Source organism: Phascolarctos cinereus, unplaced genomic scaffold (genome assembly GCF_003287225.1).
Source record: "Phascolarctos cinereus isolate Bilbo 61053 unplaced genomic scaffold, phaCin_HiC Scaffold_9;HRSCAF=440, whole genome shotgun sequence".
Classification (NCBI taxonomy): Eukaryota; Metazoa; Chordata; class Mammalia; order Diprotodontia; family Phascolarctidae; genus Phascolarctos; species Phascolarctos cinereus.
The window spans coordinates 106,359,150-106,375,264 of NW_027556402.1; the positions used below are offsets into that span (position 1 = coordinate 106,359,150).

General features: G+C 36.0%; 1 protein-coding gene across 4 annotated transcripts in view; it reads left to right on the plus strand.

Moving 5' to 3' along the window:
- Positions 1-16,115, plus strand: part of LRBA (LPS responsive beige-like anchor protein) — a 760,465-nt gene that overhangs the window by 293,070 nt on the left and 451,280 nt on the right. For all 4 annotated transcript variants that reach the window (XM_020994027.2, XM_020994028.2, XM_078148462.1 and 1 more), the window contains one exon: positions 3,219-3,283. In XM_020994027.2, the coding sequence (XP_020849686.1) occupies positions 3,219-3,283 (65 nt within the window). The remainder of the gene's footprint in view (positions 1-3,218; positions 3,284-16,115) is intronic.

Here is a 16,115-nt window from a genome sequence, read left to right on the forward strand (position 1 = left end):
CAACTTGGAGGCCCTCACCAATGGAACAAAGGCCTGAGGGGATGTTCCAGTGTACAAAGCCACCCAGGTGCTAAGGGAAGTTGCAGGTGAAAAGGCATGGTGTCAGCATCCTGAGTGGTTAACATCCATAGGCTGAGGATTCCTAATGCTGGTGAGGAAAATGGGGACAGGGAAGTAAATGAGAAGTAAATTGTTATTTAAATAAATATACATACAGACATACCTAACTCTATGCTTTATATGAGGGGAAGGGAAGGAAAATGAGCCAAATTTAAAGTTGGGTATTCAGTTTCTTCTCATCTAATCAAGAAAAGCAGGGAATATGTTACTGACTGATGTGTTACATAGAGAAGGGTAAAGGATGAGCAAATTTTGTTGATGTGGACAGAAAGGAGTAGAGGACAGAATGCTTTATTAATTTGCTTATATATTTTTTCTTTTTATTATTAACTAATTTTTAGTTTTCAACATTCACTTTTATAAGATTTTGAGTTCCAAAATTTTCCACCCTCCGTGGTTTCTCTCCTCCTCAAGATGACATGCAATCTGATATAGGCTATACATGTATAATCGTGTTAAACATATTTTCCATGTTCCTTGCTTGCTGTTTGCCCTTTGTTCTTGAAGAGGACCATGACATCAGGAAGCTGATCTCATGACATGCAAATGAAGTGGATTTAATTGAGGGAGGGCTGTACAAAGTCACTAGCCTTACTTTCTCTTTCGGAGCCATCTGAGTCCAGTGGTTAGATATGGATCAGGACAACTGGAGATGGCCCAGGATGCAGTGGAGGACCTCGGCCCTTTTAAGCTAAGGTCTTTCCCAGGTCTCAATTTCCACATTAGTCACGTTGTGAAAGAAGAATGATAACAAAAGGGAAAAACACAAGAAAGAAAAAAAAAGAGAAAATATTATACTTTAATCTTCATTCAGACTCCCTAGTTCTTTCTCTGGATGTGGATAGCATTTTCCATCATTTTGGAATTGTCTTTGATTGTTGTATTGCTGAGAAGAGCTAAGTCTATCAAAGTTGGGCATCACACAATGTGCTGTTACTATGTACAATATTCTCCTGGTTCTGCTCATTTCACTCAGCATCAGTTCATGTAAGTCTTTCCAGGTTCTTCTGAAATCCCCCCTCCATCATTCCTTATAGAACAATAGTAATTTGCTTATATTTATGTAATACTGTACTATCTAGAGGTACTCTGAAAGGTACTTGGATTCTCAAATGGGATGACTTATGCAAAGCACTTTGTAAACCTTAAAGTGCTATGTAAAGGTTAACTATTAGTAATATTGTTAACTCTTATTTTCTATAAAAGTTAAAACATTTCAGAGGAGCATGCATAGTTCTTGTCTGGTAGCCTTATATTTCTTCTCCTCCCTGCATCTTAGTTTTCTTTTTTTGTACTAGATGAACCTTTTTGATTCTGAATACTCTGAAAACTATGAAAATAGAAAATTTGAGGTAACATTGAATTTATTAATATGAAGCTATAAATATTGATAGTCTTTATCTCACCATAAGAATGTGTTTATTTTTACCACGTTTATGAAATTTGGTACTGTTTTGTACTTTCTTGTTTCTTATATTTTGAACTCCTGTGTGCTGCCTTTTTTGGTGTTCTCTTAAGTCTCAAGATAACTAGACCATTAGCATTCCTTTCATTTTGTGTCTTCCTTGCTTGGTTACTTACAATGGCTCCTTATTGCTGAAATGTAAATGTCTGTGCTTCGTGTTCAAGTGCTTTATTTTACTATTTTGGAGGTGATAGTTTGCTTATTTGTAACTTTATTGAATCTCTAACCCAAGGTCTATGATATTTTTTTGCAGATTTGTTGGTTTGTTGGTTTGTTTGGTAGTTTATTTGTTTGGGGTGTGTGTGTGTGTGTGTGTGTGTGTGTGTGTGTGTCTGTGTCTGTGTGTGTGCGCATGCGTTTCCAGTTTGGTGTTTGCAGTTGTAAGGACATATAGTTTGTCATATAAGTAGAAGTATTTGAGAGGGGTAGGCCCTGGTAGTGTCTTCTAGTTATGTTCCCCATTATTTTAATATTCCCCATAATTTTTTTAATGCAGGTAAAGTAATGAAAACTGTCTTGGAAGTGTACCAGCTACAGCTTTAAGATTCATTAGTAGAACATCAAATGTAGTTTAATGACCCTTGGTGATGAACTGGATAACCTTGGAAAAGGAACTTGGGGACCTTTAATGAGAATGAATAATATATTAGTGTATGTGATGAATTTTTTTCACTGAAATCATAATGAGAACAGTTTACAAGGAGAGCCCATAAAACTTTATTTCTCAACTACGATTAAATTTCTTTTATTTGGGCTTTTCCAACATACACACACACATGCGTGCGCGCACACACACACACACACACACACACACACACACACACACACACACATATTAGTCAGCAAGATGTTAGCAACACCAGAGAAAAGTTGAAATAGCAGTCAGGTCTTAGGTATAGGAACTATAAGTCACTCATTCATCATATTAAAGTTTTGTTTTCCTCTTGATAATATGATTAACCTAATGTTTTCAGTCATATGATAATCAGTATTAAGGGCAGTGAGGTGGTACAACATCAGCACAGTGCCAGGCTTGGGGTCAGGAAGATGCATCTTCCTGAGTTCACATCTGGCCTTACGCACTTACTAGCTGTGTGACCCTGAACAAATCACTACCTTATTTGCTTCAATTCCTCATGTGTAAAATGAGCTGGAGAAGGAAATGGCAAACCACTTTAGTATCTCTGTCAGGAAAACCCCAAATGGCATCAAAAAGAGTTGGACATGACTGAAATGATTGAATGACAATAAAATAATCACTATTAGTTACCTTTGCGTTATTTTAGTATCCATTTGTCCTTTGGTTAATTTAAAATGGAATTAAGTATTTGATAAAAGCATAGGAAATGTGTCTAATACATCATACAATTCTATTTCTGATAATTGTCATCAAATTTTAAACTTGATTCACTTTCCTTTAGTTTCAGATCATTTTAAAACAGTATTTATAGCAATTGCCCACATGCCTGTTGGTAGAATATGATTATGAAATACCTATTGGGCATCACTAAAGCATATTCAGCAAACTCCTAGGAGCTTACATTCTTACATATATAAGCATGCAAACTGTGCAGTCATTTTTCAATTAAGTATCTTTTAAAATAGAATTCTTTAGCTATTTTCTCTTTTTCAGGAATGGCAAAACTCTATCCAGAAGAATGCAGGCCTTGCTTTTATTGAACTTGTCAATGAAGGAAGGTAATTGTTTTTTTCTATGTGCATTTTATTTTTAAATTTTATTACATGTGCCATTGTTTCACATTTCTAGATTTTTTTTATTTTTATTTTATTCTTTATTGTTTTAGTTTTTTGCAATTCGACAGACTAGTTGCACAATGGTGAGATACCAGCTTGAAGGTATACTAATGAAGTAATCAAATAACATTATTGTTGGATACTAAATGAAATTATAATTTATGAAAGTTTCCTATCTGCAAATGCTTTCCTAGCTATAAATGCTGTCTATAAAATTCTGAAATTTTTGTTACTGTTATAGTGTAAATTTTAGAAATCTTTCTTTGGAAAATTATCCTTTGAAAAATTCACCTTTATTTTTAACTCAATTCGTGAAACAGGGAATTTTTTATTATGTCTATCAAGAACTGATAGAGTGTGTGATGGAAAGATGACCAGACTAGACTCTAGTAATGGTCTCTGTCACTAACTCATGACCTAATGTCAAGAATTAACAAAAGAGAGGCAGCATTATGTTTGAAAGAGACCGTAATCAAGTCTCTTCCTCTGGACTTTAGTGTTTCCTCATTTGTAAAATGAAATACATGGAATACATGATATGTAAAGCCTCTTTTAGCAACAAGTTCTGTAGTCCTACATGCCAATGAGATTTGAAATTAAAGTAATCCTATATTGAGGTAAAAACTAGAAGAAAACAGAGATAATGAAATTTAAGGCAAAAAAAATAACTAAGAGAATGGAAATTTCTTCATTCGTCTGATGAGAGTTTTCAAAAAGATAAAAGCTAAGATAAACAATTCTATGCATATTCTGATGGTTTTTACATTTTATTTTTTATTATGAAGGACTGAGGGAACATTTTTTCACTTTAAAAATATCAGTTGCATATACATTCTTAGAACCCTGAAGTAACAAATGAACTACCTGTAGACCAGACAAAATTATGTTTAAAATGTAATATGTTTTTGACATGTTTGTAGAGGCTAATGTTTAGTAATTCTGTCCTTCTTATCAATAGAGGTAATAGAATAAATTATTAGATAGGATTTTGGTCTTTGATTTTCATTGGTACTCCCTAAATTTACCACTAAGCTGAAATTATTGCTTCCGCAAAATATATAGGTTATAATTTTGTTTTTTTTTTTTAAAGAAAATGCCTGTCAATATTTTTAAAGTGAGTGATGTAATTTTCTTAAACTTGCTTTGATGGGGGCAGCTAGGTGGTGCAGTGGATAGAGCACCGACCCTGAAGTCAGGAGGACCTGAGTTCAAATCCGGCCTCAGACCAAACACTTGACAGTTTCTAGCTATGTGACCCTGGGCAAGTCACTTAACCCCAATTGCCTAAAAACTAAAAAACGAAAATAAACAAAAAACCAAAACAAAACTTGCTTTGATACATTGATTATATGAAAATTATAGAATTATAGTTTTAAAGGACCTCAGTGGCCATCTAATCCAACCTATTCCCAAAGAATACTGTGTACAGCATATGCAACAGATAGTTCTTTGGTATCTTTTGAAGCTCCCTATTGGGCAGCATACTGCTGCTGCTTTTGTCATTCTGTTCCATTTTGCTTAGCTGTGATTATTTGTAGTTGTTTTTAAACCAAATCAAAATTTGCCTTTTTGCAATTTCCACTAACATAGTGCCACCTCTGAGACCAATAAGCGAAGTCTAAACCTTCACCTATATAGCAAAAATATTTAAATATGGTTATTTAAATGTGGGTTACCTGTCCCCTTGCAGGTTTCCCAAGTTTTTTCATCCTCTTTTCCTTCACTCTGTTCTCATGTGGCATATTGTTAAGGGTCTTCAGGTGTCTTGGTGAACTGTCTCTTGGTTATTTTTTTACTTCATCAATGATGTTTTAAAAATATGGTACTTAGAATTGAAGACAATGCTGGAGATGTGATATGACCACACAAAACAGTAGTGGGACTGCCATCTCCTTAATCCTGGTCACTGTGTAGGTCATGTCACACCTTATTAACCACTAGGTGTATTGATTTTCAAATAAAATTCATTGAGAAAAATTATGTGCATGTGAAAGAAGAGGGAGGAGAAAAAAGTAGATAGGTCTTTTTTATTACAGAAATGGGGTAAGAGGGAAATGAAATGTAGCACAAAAAATAACATAAAATGGGACTAACAAAAGAAAAAAGACAAATTAGGAATGGAATAAAACAGAAATAAATAGGAGAATGAAAAACATGGGTGATTTTTTCTGTTGGCTTTTTAAACAGCTGGACTCCTGTATAAGTACATTTGAAGTCTAAAACTGGGTAGGTTGACTGGTAGTATAGGCCATTTTGGAGAATTGTCCTCTGAGGGTTTTTGTTATCATAGAAGTTTTCCTAGTATTCAACTCCAAAGTAGTCTAACTACAAAAAAGAAATCCCTGAGCTGAATCTTGAATGAAACATAATAGACTGAGATGACAAAAGAGTACATTTCAGGTGTGTAGGATAGTTTGTGCAGAGGTACAATGATGGGAGAAGCAATGTACTATTAGAAAGACTGCTAGATTGTAAATTCCTTGAAGACAAGAGTTTATTTGTCTTTATCCTTAGATACATCTGCCTAGTTATAATAACTGAAACCATGGAAGTTATTGAAATCCCTATGTGAGATAGCATAGTGTGTGGGACGTGAAGACCCTTACCAATAAATTCTGGAGACTCAGATGTAGCAAAGAAAAAGATTTCTTTGTTAGCTTTCTCGAGAAAGGGCACCTTCCATCCCCCTAAAATGGCTCTGGTGGGAGAGTGCAAGGGTGTGCTCAGCAAAGAAAGATTATATAGACTCCTAACTGCAACTCCCCCTCCCTAACCCCTTCCTCTCAGCTCATTGGCACAAGCCTTGAGGGCACAATCGATTTGGGAAATCCACCTAGCAACAGAGAACAAAAACAGTTTTACAAACTTGCCTGGAGAGAGCAGGAGAGGCAGGAAGTTTTGCAAGAGCAAGCAGTTCAGGTTGGGGGTAGGGCAATTATTTTTGCTTGCTTTAACAAAACCAGAATCTGAGGGTTTTGAAAACAATACAAGGACTATTAACAAGAACTATTGATCCTTTGAGGAGGCTTCACTTCTGAGACATCATCTTTCACAATAGAGAGAGAAGAGACAGCCCAGCACACACAGCTGGGTAACCCAATTGCTAGTGCAGTGACCTGGCTGAAGATAAATAAAGGAAACTGAGAAGGGTCAGTCAGGCATATAGCAGAAGAACCAAAAGAGAGTGGTATCATGAAAACTTAGAAAGGAGAGAGTATCTGAGAGGAGAAAGGATGATCAATAGTATCCAGAACTGCAGATTGGCCCAAAATGATGAGTATTGGTAAAAGGCAATTAGATTTAGTAATCAAATGACCACTTGCAACTTTTAAGAGGTGTGTTTCTTGATAGGAAAATGGGACAAGGAATTTCAAGTGTCATAACAATGAACTAATTGAACAAGTGGATGACCACTTGATAGGGAAGGGGGGAAGACAGCCTGTATAGGTATAATGACCTGTGAAGGAATTGAGGTTGGGAATATTGAAGTTGCAGTGTAAGCAACAGAGAGGTTTAGGGTGTTTAAAACGTAGGAAAAGATGAAATGTTAAAAGATTATGATTACATGAAGGAATTGCAAGGAATTTGGAAATGGAAGTAGAATATTTGTGGGTGATATCAAGATCAAAGTTATTGTCATATCTGTGAATAACTGAGATGGAATGGAGGAGTAGATTATGGGAATTGAGTATAATAAAGAATTGAGATGTTAAGGTTGGAATCAGTTATAGACCATGAAATCTATTTATACAAGAGTTACTTGTTACAGTTTTATAAAGACACCCAGAGCTGAAGTTTTCTGTGTCCCCCCTTACTTTCTCTTCTATCTTCTTTTCTACTGATTTCTTTTTTTATCCTTCCAGACTCTTGTATTGTCATATTTTCATTTTTTCCCCTTCCATCTCTTTTGTCTTTCACTTAATGATTCCCAATTCTTTTTGTCTTTCCTTTGTTCCTCATAAGGTAATTTTTTTCTTTTGAATTTGATTGATTCTTTTTTTTAAAATTAATTAAATTTCAGTTTTCAGCAATCACTTCCATAGGCTTTTGAGCTTTAAATTTTCTCCCCTCCCTCCCCACAATGGTGTAGAATCTACATATGTATAGCCTCTACATATATGTTTTTATTAAACATATTTTCACATTAGTCATGTTATAAGGAAGAATTAGAACCGATTGGAAGAACCACAAGAAAGAGGAAACAAAACAAAACAGAAAAGAAGGAAAAAAAAAGAGCGAATAGTGTGCTTTGATGTGCATTCAAACTCCATAGTTCTTTCTCTGGATGTGGATAGCATTTTCTATCATGAGACTTTTGGAGATGTCTTAGATTCTTGCAATGCTGAGGAGGGCTAAGTGTAAAAAAGTTAATCATCGCACAGCATGGCTGTTAACATGTACAATGTTCTCCTGGTTCTACTCACTTCACTGAGCACCAGTCCACACAAGTCTTTCCAGGTTTTTTCTGAAGTCTGCCTGCTCATCATTTCTTATAGCACAATAGTATTCCATTACATTCATATACTACAACTTGTTCAGCCATTCCCCAATTGATGGGTATCCCCTTAATTTCCAATTCTTTTCCACCACAGAAAGAGCTGCTATAAATATTTTTGTACATGTGAGCCATTGTCCCATTTTTATGATCTCTTTGGGATACAGCCTTAGAAGTGCTATTGCTGGGTCAAAGGGTAATCACATTTTTATAGCCCTTTGGGCATAGTTTCAAATTGCTCTCCAGAATGGTTGGATCATTTCACAACTCCACCAACAATGTATGAGCGTTCCAATTTTCCTACATCTTTTCCAACATTTATCATTTTGTTGTTTTCTCATGTTGGCCACTCTGATAGGTGTGATATGGTAAAGTATGTAATTTTCAAAAACCAATGCACACAGCTCTGCCACAGTTAATCTTCCTTTTTCCTGTGGAATATTTCAGAAAATTTAAGTGGTTTGAAAACAGTTGGGAACCAGCCCTGGAGGCAGGAGGACCTGAGTTCAAATATTGGCTCAGACACCTATGAGCTGTGTGATCCTGGGCAAGTAACTTAACACTGATTGACTAAAAACAAAACAAAACAAAACAAAACAAACCCCAACCCAACAGTAGTTGGGAAACACTCTCCTAAAAGTCTCATAACTCTCCATAAATGTAACATATTTATTTGAGTTATGATCTTGTTATGTTTGCGCACAACCACACCTTTATTTATTTATTTATTTTTGCACACCTCGTGGACCTTGAATCCTCTCTATGGACTAAATCCCCTATCTTTTTGAGGTTGGTCAGCTTAAGAATTAGCATTATCTCTATGGCCTGTATGGTTTTTGACTAAATAGCATAAATCATCATTCAATTTATCATCTATTCAGGTATACCAATAGGTGTAGAATACCACTGGTTGTGGAAATGGTGCTTTGAACCATTTAATTTTTTAGTAATGATCACAGAAAAGAATGAAGTTAATCTAAGTAGTAATTATGACATAGAAAGAAATGATTTTCAATTATGCATTCACCTCTATTATCTTGTGACCATTTAAAACATAATATAGCCACCCTAATCATTTGAAAAACAACCCCGTAATTTAAAGCAATTTTCTTTAAAATCAGTTTTCATTGACAGTCTAAAGGTATAAATATTCGAAGTATTTTGAGGTTAAGTATCTTTATAGAAAAATGGATATTTTCCTGAAGTGGATAGGAATGTTTTAGCTACTGGACCTAATCCCAAGGGCAAGATGAGTAATAAGAGGGTTTAGTTATAATCCAAAGACCAACCATGTTGTTTCTTATTATGTAGATCTGACCTACCCTGACCTCATTTATAGAGTGGCTGCTATAAATTTGCTCCTTGATTAATGTTTTATTAGTGTAGATAACATGGGGACCTTCCATACATGCATGCAATAGCAATAAGGTCCATCTGGGCTTGATGGCTGTCATTAGGAAATCAATTACATAGGTTGGGTGTGGATAGCTATTGCCTGATAGATATACTCTTCATAACCTATATCTGTGTTTTCACAAAATTGTTTCTGTATAAAGACATTTATTTGGTGGTGGTGGTGGTGGTGTGGTCTTTCTTTTTAAAAAAATATGTTTTGTTTGATATGGTTGATGTAAAAAGATGTCCGTACCTTTTTGCTCTGAGTTCAAACCTTTTTTCCTCCACTTACTTGATGTTATGCATCTACCTTGGGCCCAGGTTTCCTCTTTTGTAGGTTATTTGGTATAGATGGTTTTTAAGGCTTTTTGTCCGATCATATTAATTAACTGTTTGGCCTTGTGCAATTCACTTAACTTCTTGGTGCCTCACTTTTTTCAAATGTAAATTGTAGATATTGAATTAGGCAGTCTGAAGTTGTTTCCAGCTCTACAATTTTGTTAATCAACATGTCACAAAATATCCTGTTAAACATCGTATAGATTCCAGTAATGCCATTAGTGAGGATTAGGATACCAATGCAGGGGTAGCACAGTGCTTGATACATAGTTAATAAATGTTTTTTCATCCGTTCATCAAATCAGGGAAGACACCTGGGAGCTGGGTCATCACCGTGTAGTAGAAAAATCGCTGGATTATAACAGAGGCCTTAGCTCTGCTGCTGCATGGGGAATTGGGTAAATCATTTTATTTCCCTGCACCTCATTTTCCTCATATGTAAAATGGAAAGAGCTGTATTAAGTGAACTTTGTAATCCTTTCCAGTTAAAATTCTGTGATCTTATGTTCCTGAGTATAGTAAAATGGAGATTAGGGAGTAGTATGTGTAAAGACTACTGTACTCAGATTCTACCTGGACTGGTGTTCCTGGCTGAGAAGTCTTCTAGCAGGATAGCAAAGATGCAAGCAGTGAAATAGATATCATGGTTCCAGGACCAGTCACATTACTTTGGCTCTTATACAAGAAGAACCCAAATTCAGCTCATTTTGGTGAATACCCTCAAGGCCTGAAATGGAAGATTTATGTGTGCTGACTTTGGTCTTTGGAGCTTACCAAGCACTTAACTCCCCTGTGGTCATCAAGTCACCCCTTACAACTCCCAGAAACCTTTGCAAGATATTGGAGTTTCATCTGCCAACTTCTCCTGGTCATTGTCTGGATCCTGTGGCAATTCAGCGTCCTCTAGTGCTCAACCACCACCAGGAAACTTGCTTATGAAAGTACAAATGGAGAAGTAGAGGTCATTGCTCTTCGACCAGGCATGTTACTTTGGGGACTTTTACAAGATGGTCTCAAACCTGGCTCATTTCAGTGGATATTCTTAACGCCTAAAATGGAAGGCAAATGGTTTGTGATTTTCATCTGTAGAAGTAACCAAGCACCTATCTCCCCTGTGGTTATCAAGTCACCACTCCCAGAACCCCTCCCCTGAAGTTGTGACCTCTTCTGCCAACTTCTTCACTTGGCTGTCCTGTTGGTGGTCATTTCCTCGATCTTGTGATGAAATAGCAGCATCCTTTATTATCTTACCACCAACACCATGAAACCTATTCATGAAAGTACATTCTTGGTACCTATAAAAAGTATACATTCATAAGGACTAGTCTCTAGCCCCCTGCTCCTGTTATTACTACTAAGGGCTCTAACAGGTAGAGATGCTCCAACACTTAATATGATGCTATTTTCCTGTTTGCCACAAGGTATATGAGGTGCTACCACCCCAATACCAAACAACTTCTTCCATGATCAACTCAGAAGCCAACCAGACCCTCACAAGCTTCAACAGTGGCATATAAAAAATTCCTCTCTATAGATCTGCCTTTCTGTCAAGTCTAGAGAAAGCCTGAAGGCACTTTTCTTGCCTGGCACTCTCATCACTTAGTCTTCTTCCTTATGGAGGAGTTTTTCAGGACCCCACCACCAAGCACATAAACAAGCATGGATCCAAGGAAGAGATACTAGAAGATACTGCCACTCCATTGCTTTGCAGAGGGGGGAGGGCAGTTGATATGAAGTATTGCATATATTTGAAGATTTTTTCCTATTTATTGATAAATTTTCTGATTTTTTTTCATTTTCCCATTTTTTCCCTCTGTAATAAGTATTATTTGTTATATGAGATGGCTCTCTCAGAGGCTGGCGGAAGACTATTGGAAGAAATTCTGGTGATGGAAAAAAAAGATCAATGAAATGTGCTTTAAAAAAGGCAAAAAAAAAAAAGGAGGCTACTGTACTTAGAAGACCTGGGTACTAATGTTGACTCTTCCACTAATTAGCTGTGTTACCTGGACAAATGACCAATAATCATTTGTTTAGTGGTTACTATGTGCCAGACACTTTATTAAGCACTAGAAACACAAAAGAGGCGAATGAAGGTGCCTGCCCTCAAGAACCTCACAGTCTAAAGGGGGAAGACAACAAATATACAAATAAGAGAAGAAAGGCATTAGAATTAAGAGAGATTGGGAAAAGTTTCCTGTAGAAGATGAGATTTTAGCTGGGACTTAAAGGAAGGCTGAGAAGCTAGTGGATGGAGATTTGGAAGGAGAGCATTCCAGGCATGGAGGACAGCCAGAAAAAGTTCTGAGAAATGGAATGTTTTGATCATGGAGCAACAAGGAAGCCAGTGTCACTGGATCAAGGAGTTTGTGGCAGGGAGTGAGGTGGAAGAGGCTGGGGTTATAAAGGGCTTTGAATTCCAAATAGAGGATTCTGTTTTTGATCCTGGAAGCAATAAAAATCAATTGGAATTTATTGCATGGGCGTGTGTGTGTGCATGATGGTTGGACCTATGTTTTGGATAAATCACTTTAGTGGCTGAACAGAGAGGATAGATTGGAGTGGGGAGAGAATTGAGGCAGGTGTACTAGCTAGCAGGCTATTGCAGTAGTGATGGGTGCAAGGTAAAAATTCAGAGTTGTTATAATTTGATTTTTTTATTCATGATTTAGAGCACTTTTTTCATGTAATTAATAGTGTAGAATTCTTTTTTTTTTAAAATTGGATCTAACTTAATAGTTCTGTGATTAGTGCAAGTCACTTAACTGCTATGTGCTTCACTTTCCTTATCTGTAAATGGTCATAGTAATAATTTGTTCATTGGGTTCTTGTGAAGCTCAAATAAGAGCTTCATAATTTATAAGGTATTTTGTAAATTGTTAAAGCAATGTACAAATGTCAGTGTTGAATGATTTGGAAATGCCTGTATATTGCTATGTCCCAGGATCTAGAGCAGGAGATAAAATGGAAGCACATTAATTTTTTTCCCGACAGAGTAGTTTAGAACCTAACCATATACCTGAAAGAGAAATGATTTTTGCTTGTTTCTTTGTTTTTATGACTGTCATCGGCCTGTGTTGACCTATTTCCATAAAGAGAAGGACAGTGAAGTGTGCCTCCTTCTATAAACTTTTTTGTGGCTCTGTAAAATTTGCAATTCTGAAAAATATGTTTATGTACCAGAATAAAAGTTATTCTGCAAGAGGACATATAGCACTACATGTTGACACAGTAATAACTGAAACCCAAGACTTTACCGTATTTACTATATGGTGGTGGATTTTGATTTTCACTTTTTTGTTAATTCAGTAAAAGGGCATTCAGGGATTGTAATATGCCTTCAAGGTTTAGTATATCATTGGATATCTTCTTTACTGAAAACTTTTATTTCCAAGAGAACAAAAATCTTAATCATCATTGGGGAAAATTGGTCATGACAGTAGACACTTAGATTGAAACATATCATATGATCTTGTTTCTGTAGCATATTAATGCAGTATTTAAGCTCAATAAGGAGACTAGTATAATGGATGGAAGGTGACCCTTGTGGTAAAGAAAATTTGAGTTTAAATTTTATATCTGACACATATTGGCTGAATGAATATGGTCAAGTCAGCCTCTTAGTGTCTGACCCAGCTCTCTCAGACTGTATTTTAAGTTATAGATAGTTTGCCAGTCTTTATTTATGGAATGACTTTTCCCATTAAAATCTCTCCATGCTGATGACATCAACATACAGATACCACCTTTTTCACCCTCAAAATAGTTGTTATCCATTGAGTTTTCCTGGCATTAAGGGTAAAAATAAATGCAAATGAGAAATAAATGCATTGTGGAGTTAAGAAATTGAAGAGTATTAGTTTATCTGTGTAAGCCACACTGCATCTGATATGTTCACTTATCAAAAACTTATTGTATTCTCACAATGATGGCAAAGAACAAATAATTAAGTAATTTGTTAAATAGTAGTCATTTGTATTTATCAGTTTCCTTTCATACAAATAATACTTCACCTTTAGAAAATGTTTTCAGGTCTCAGAGTGCTCTACTCACAACAACCCTGTGAGGTAGATGCTGCGTATTATCCTACTTTTTATATTTGAGGAAAACAAGACTCATGAGATTTTTCATGATCACATTGCTTTTGCCTGAGGAACTACTCTAGTCTAAGTCTCCTGATTGCTTCTGCTACATCATGCTATACCTTGTGTTACATCTTTTTTTTCCCCTTAGATTTTATTAATTTATATATTTTTAGTTTTCAAATTCACTTCCCCAAGATTTTGAGTTCCAGATTTTCTCCTCATCTTGTCCCTCCCACCACCATAAGACAGTGTGCATTCTGAATCCCCTTCCCCTAATCGTTCCTTCCTTCTATCCCTCCTTTATTCCCCTGCCCCTTCAATTTTCCTGTAGGGCAGGATATATTTCTATACCCCATTGCCTGTGTATCATATTTTCCAGTTGCATGTGAAAACAATTTTTAACATTTGTTTTTAAACCTTTGGGTTTCAAATTTTCTCCTTTCCTCCCCCTACCCCATTGATAAGGCAAGCAACTTGATATAGGTTATACATGTGTAGTCATGCAAAACACTTCCATAGTAGTCATGTTGTGAAAAACTAACTATATTTTCCTTCATCCTCTCCCACCCCCCATTTATTCTATTTTCTCTTTTGACCCTGTTCCTCCTCAGAAGTGTTTGCTTCTGATTACTTCCTCCCCAATCTGCCCTCCCCTCTATCATCCTCCTCTTCTCTTGTCCCCTTCTCCATATTTTCCTGTAGGGTAAGATAGGTTTCCATACCCAGTTGAGTGTGTATGTTATTCCCTTCTTAAGCTAAATCCAATGAGAATAAGATTCACTCATTCTGTCTTCCCTTCTTCTGTTTCCCTTCCATTGTAAAGGCCTTTTCTTGTTTGTTTTATGTGAGATAATTTACCCCATTCTACATCCCCTTTTCCCAGTATAATCCTCTCTCACCCCTTAATTTTATTCTCCAGATATCACCCCTGATATTGATTTTAATCTTCATTTTTCTCTGTAGTATTTACCAAAGAATTTCATATGCTATTCCTCTATTGCCTTAGCTACCACCTGTGGCAAGGAGAACAAGAGTGTGTTGGCTTAGTTGGTTTTCATGATCTTTTGACCTTGTCATTGTTACAGTTATTTTACATATATAATACTTTTAAAAACTATTACAAAAATAATAATCCTGGGCAAAAATAATAGAATACGAGAGGTAAAATTTTACATAAAATTTTTAGGTAGTCACATAATGGAGTAAAATTAATTGCTTTCTTGAGCTCAGGGTCACCTTCATGCCAAGATGAAACATTAGAGAAGCACTTTGTGAAGGGTCTAGCAATATACTGATGTCAAATAGACTTAGTTCTCTATTCTATAGTGTCAGGTCTATATTAAATTTGGAAGTCTTTTGTAACATGTCAATAAGATGCAAGTGGCTAGAAAGGATGTATGTCCAGCACTTAGTATAATGCTTTGCACGTAATAACCTTTGTCTCTCTGTGTACACACGCACACACACACACACACACACACACACACACACACACACTTTCGCAGGTACTTAATAAATGCTCATTTATTCATTCTTGCCAAGTTCTAGTTCCATAATAAATCATCAAAAATAATGAATAACAGATAAAGTTATTTATCCAAACATGCAGGAAGTAGCAAAAATAATGAAACCAATGAAAAATAATGAAACCAAATACCTAGAATGAATGAGTTCTTATTATAATAGCAAGACATGTAAGCTTAGCTGGAGAGTCCCTGATCCTTAGCATGAAAGTTTTTGGAGTCTCTAGGGAGACAAGCTGGAAATCAAGGACATTTTGAAGACCTAACTTGTTACCTAAATTTGAACAGGAGATTCTTCTTTTTTCTTCTTCCTGGAGTCACTTTCAGAAAAAGTCTGGAAGTATAAGTGACTCTTTTGAAGAAGAAATGAAGACTCGACTTTCTTCTCTATTGCTTTCAGTCTAGTTCAGTCCTTCCTTCATGCTGCAACATTGTGTCAACATTCTCCCCACATGGATGTATCTCATGCATATTTTTCTAGAGTTGGTAGGAAAACTGGGGTTCCATTCACATCTCAGTCATTGTATCATATTCCAAGAGAGTTCTTGCATGCTTTTTCTTTTTAACAAATGTATTAATAGGAATAGAAAATACATTCTCATGGTTTGTAGTTTTTTTCTTTTTTAGGTAGTAAAATGTTTCAGGTTAGAAACTGAGGATGTGATTTTATGGTGGAGTTAGTGCCCACCCAATTTCTTGTGGAGATTCATCTCTTCAGTCATTCAGATTTGACCTCCCTAATCAGTTAAGTCATCAATAGGTGCCAGAAAATGGCCTACCTATTACATTTTTGTTCTCTCTTATTCCTCTTCAGTTAAATGTGTGGCTTTTGTTTTGTTGCTGGTTTGCGAGGTTCACATTAACTCCATTTACCTTCCATATGAGTAGTCAGGACTGAACTAAGGTTGCAGGTTTGTCTCTACATCACAAGAACTTGA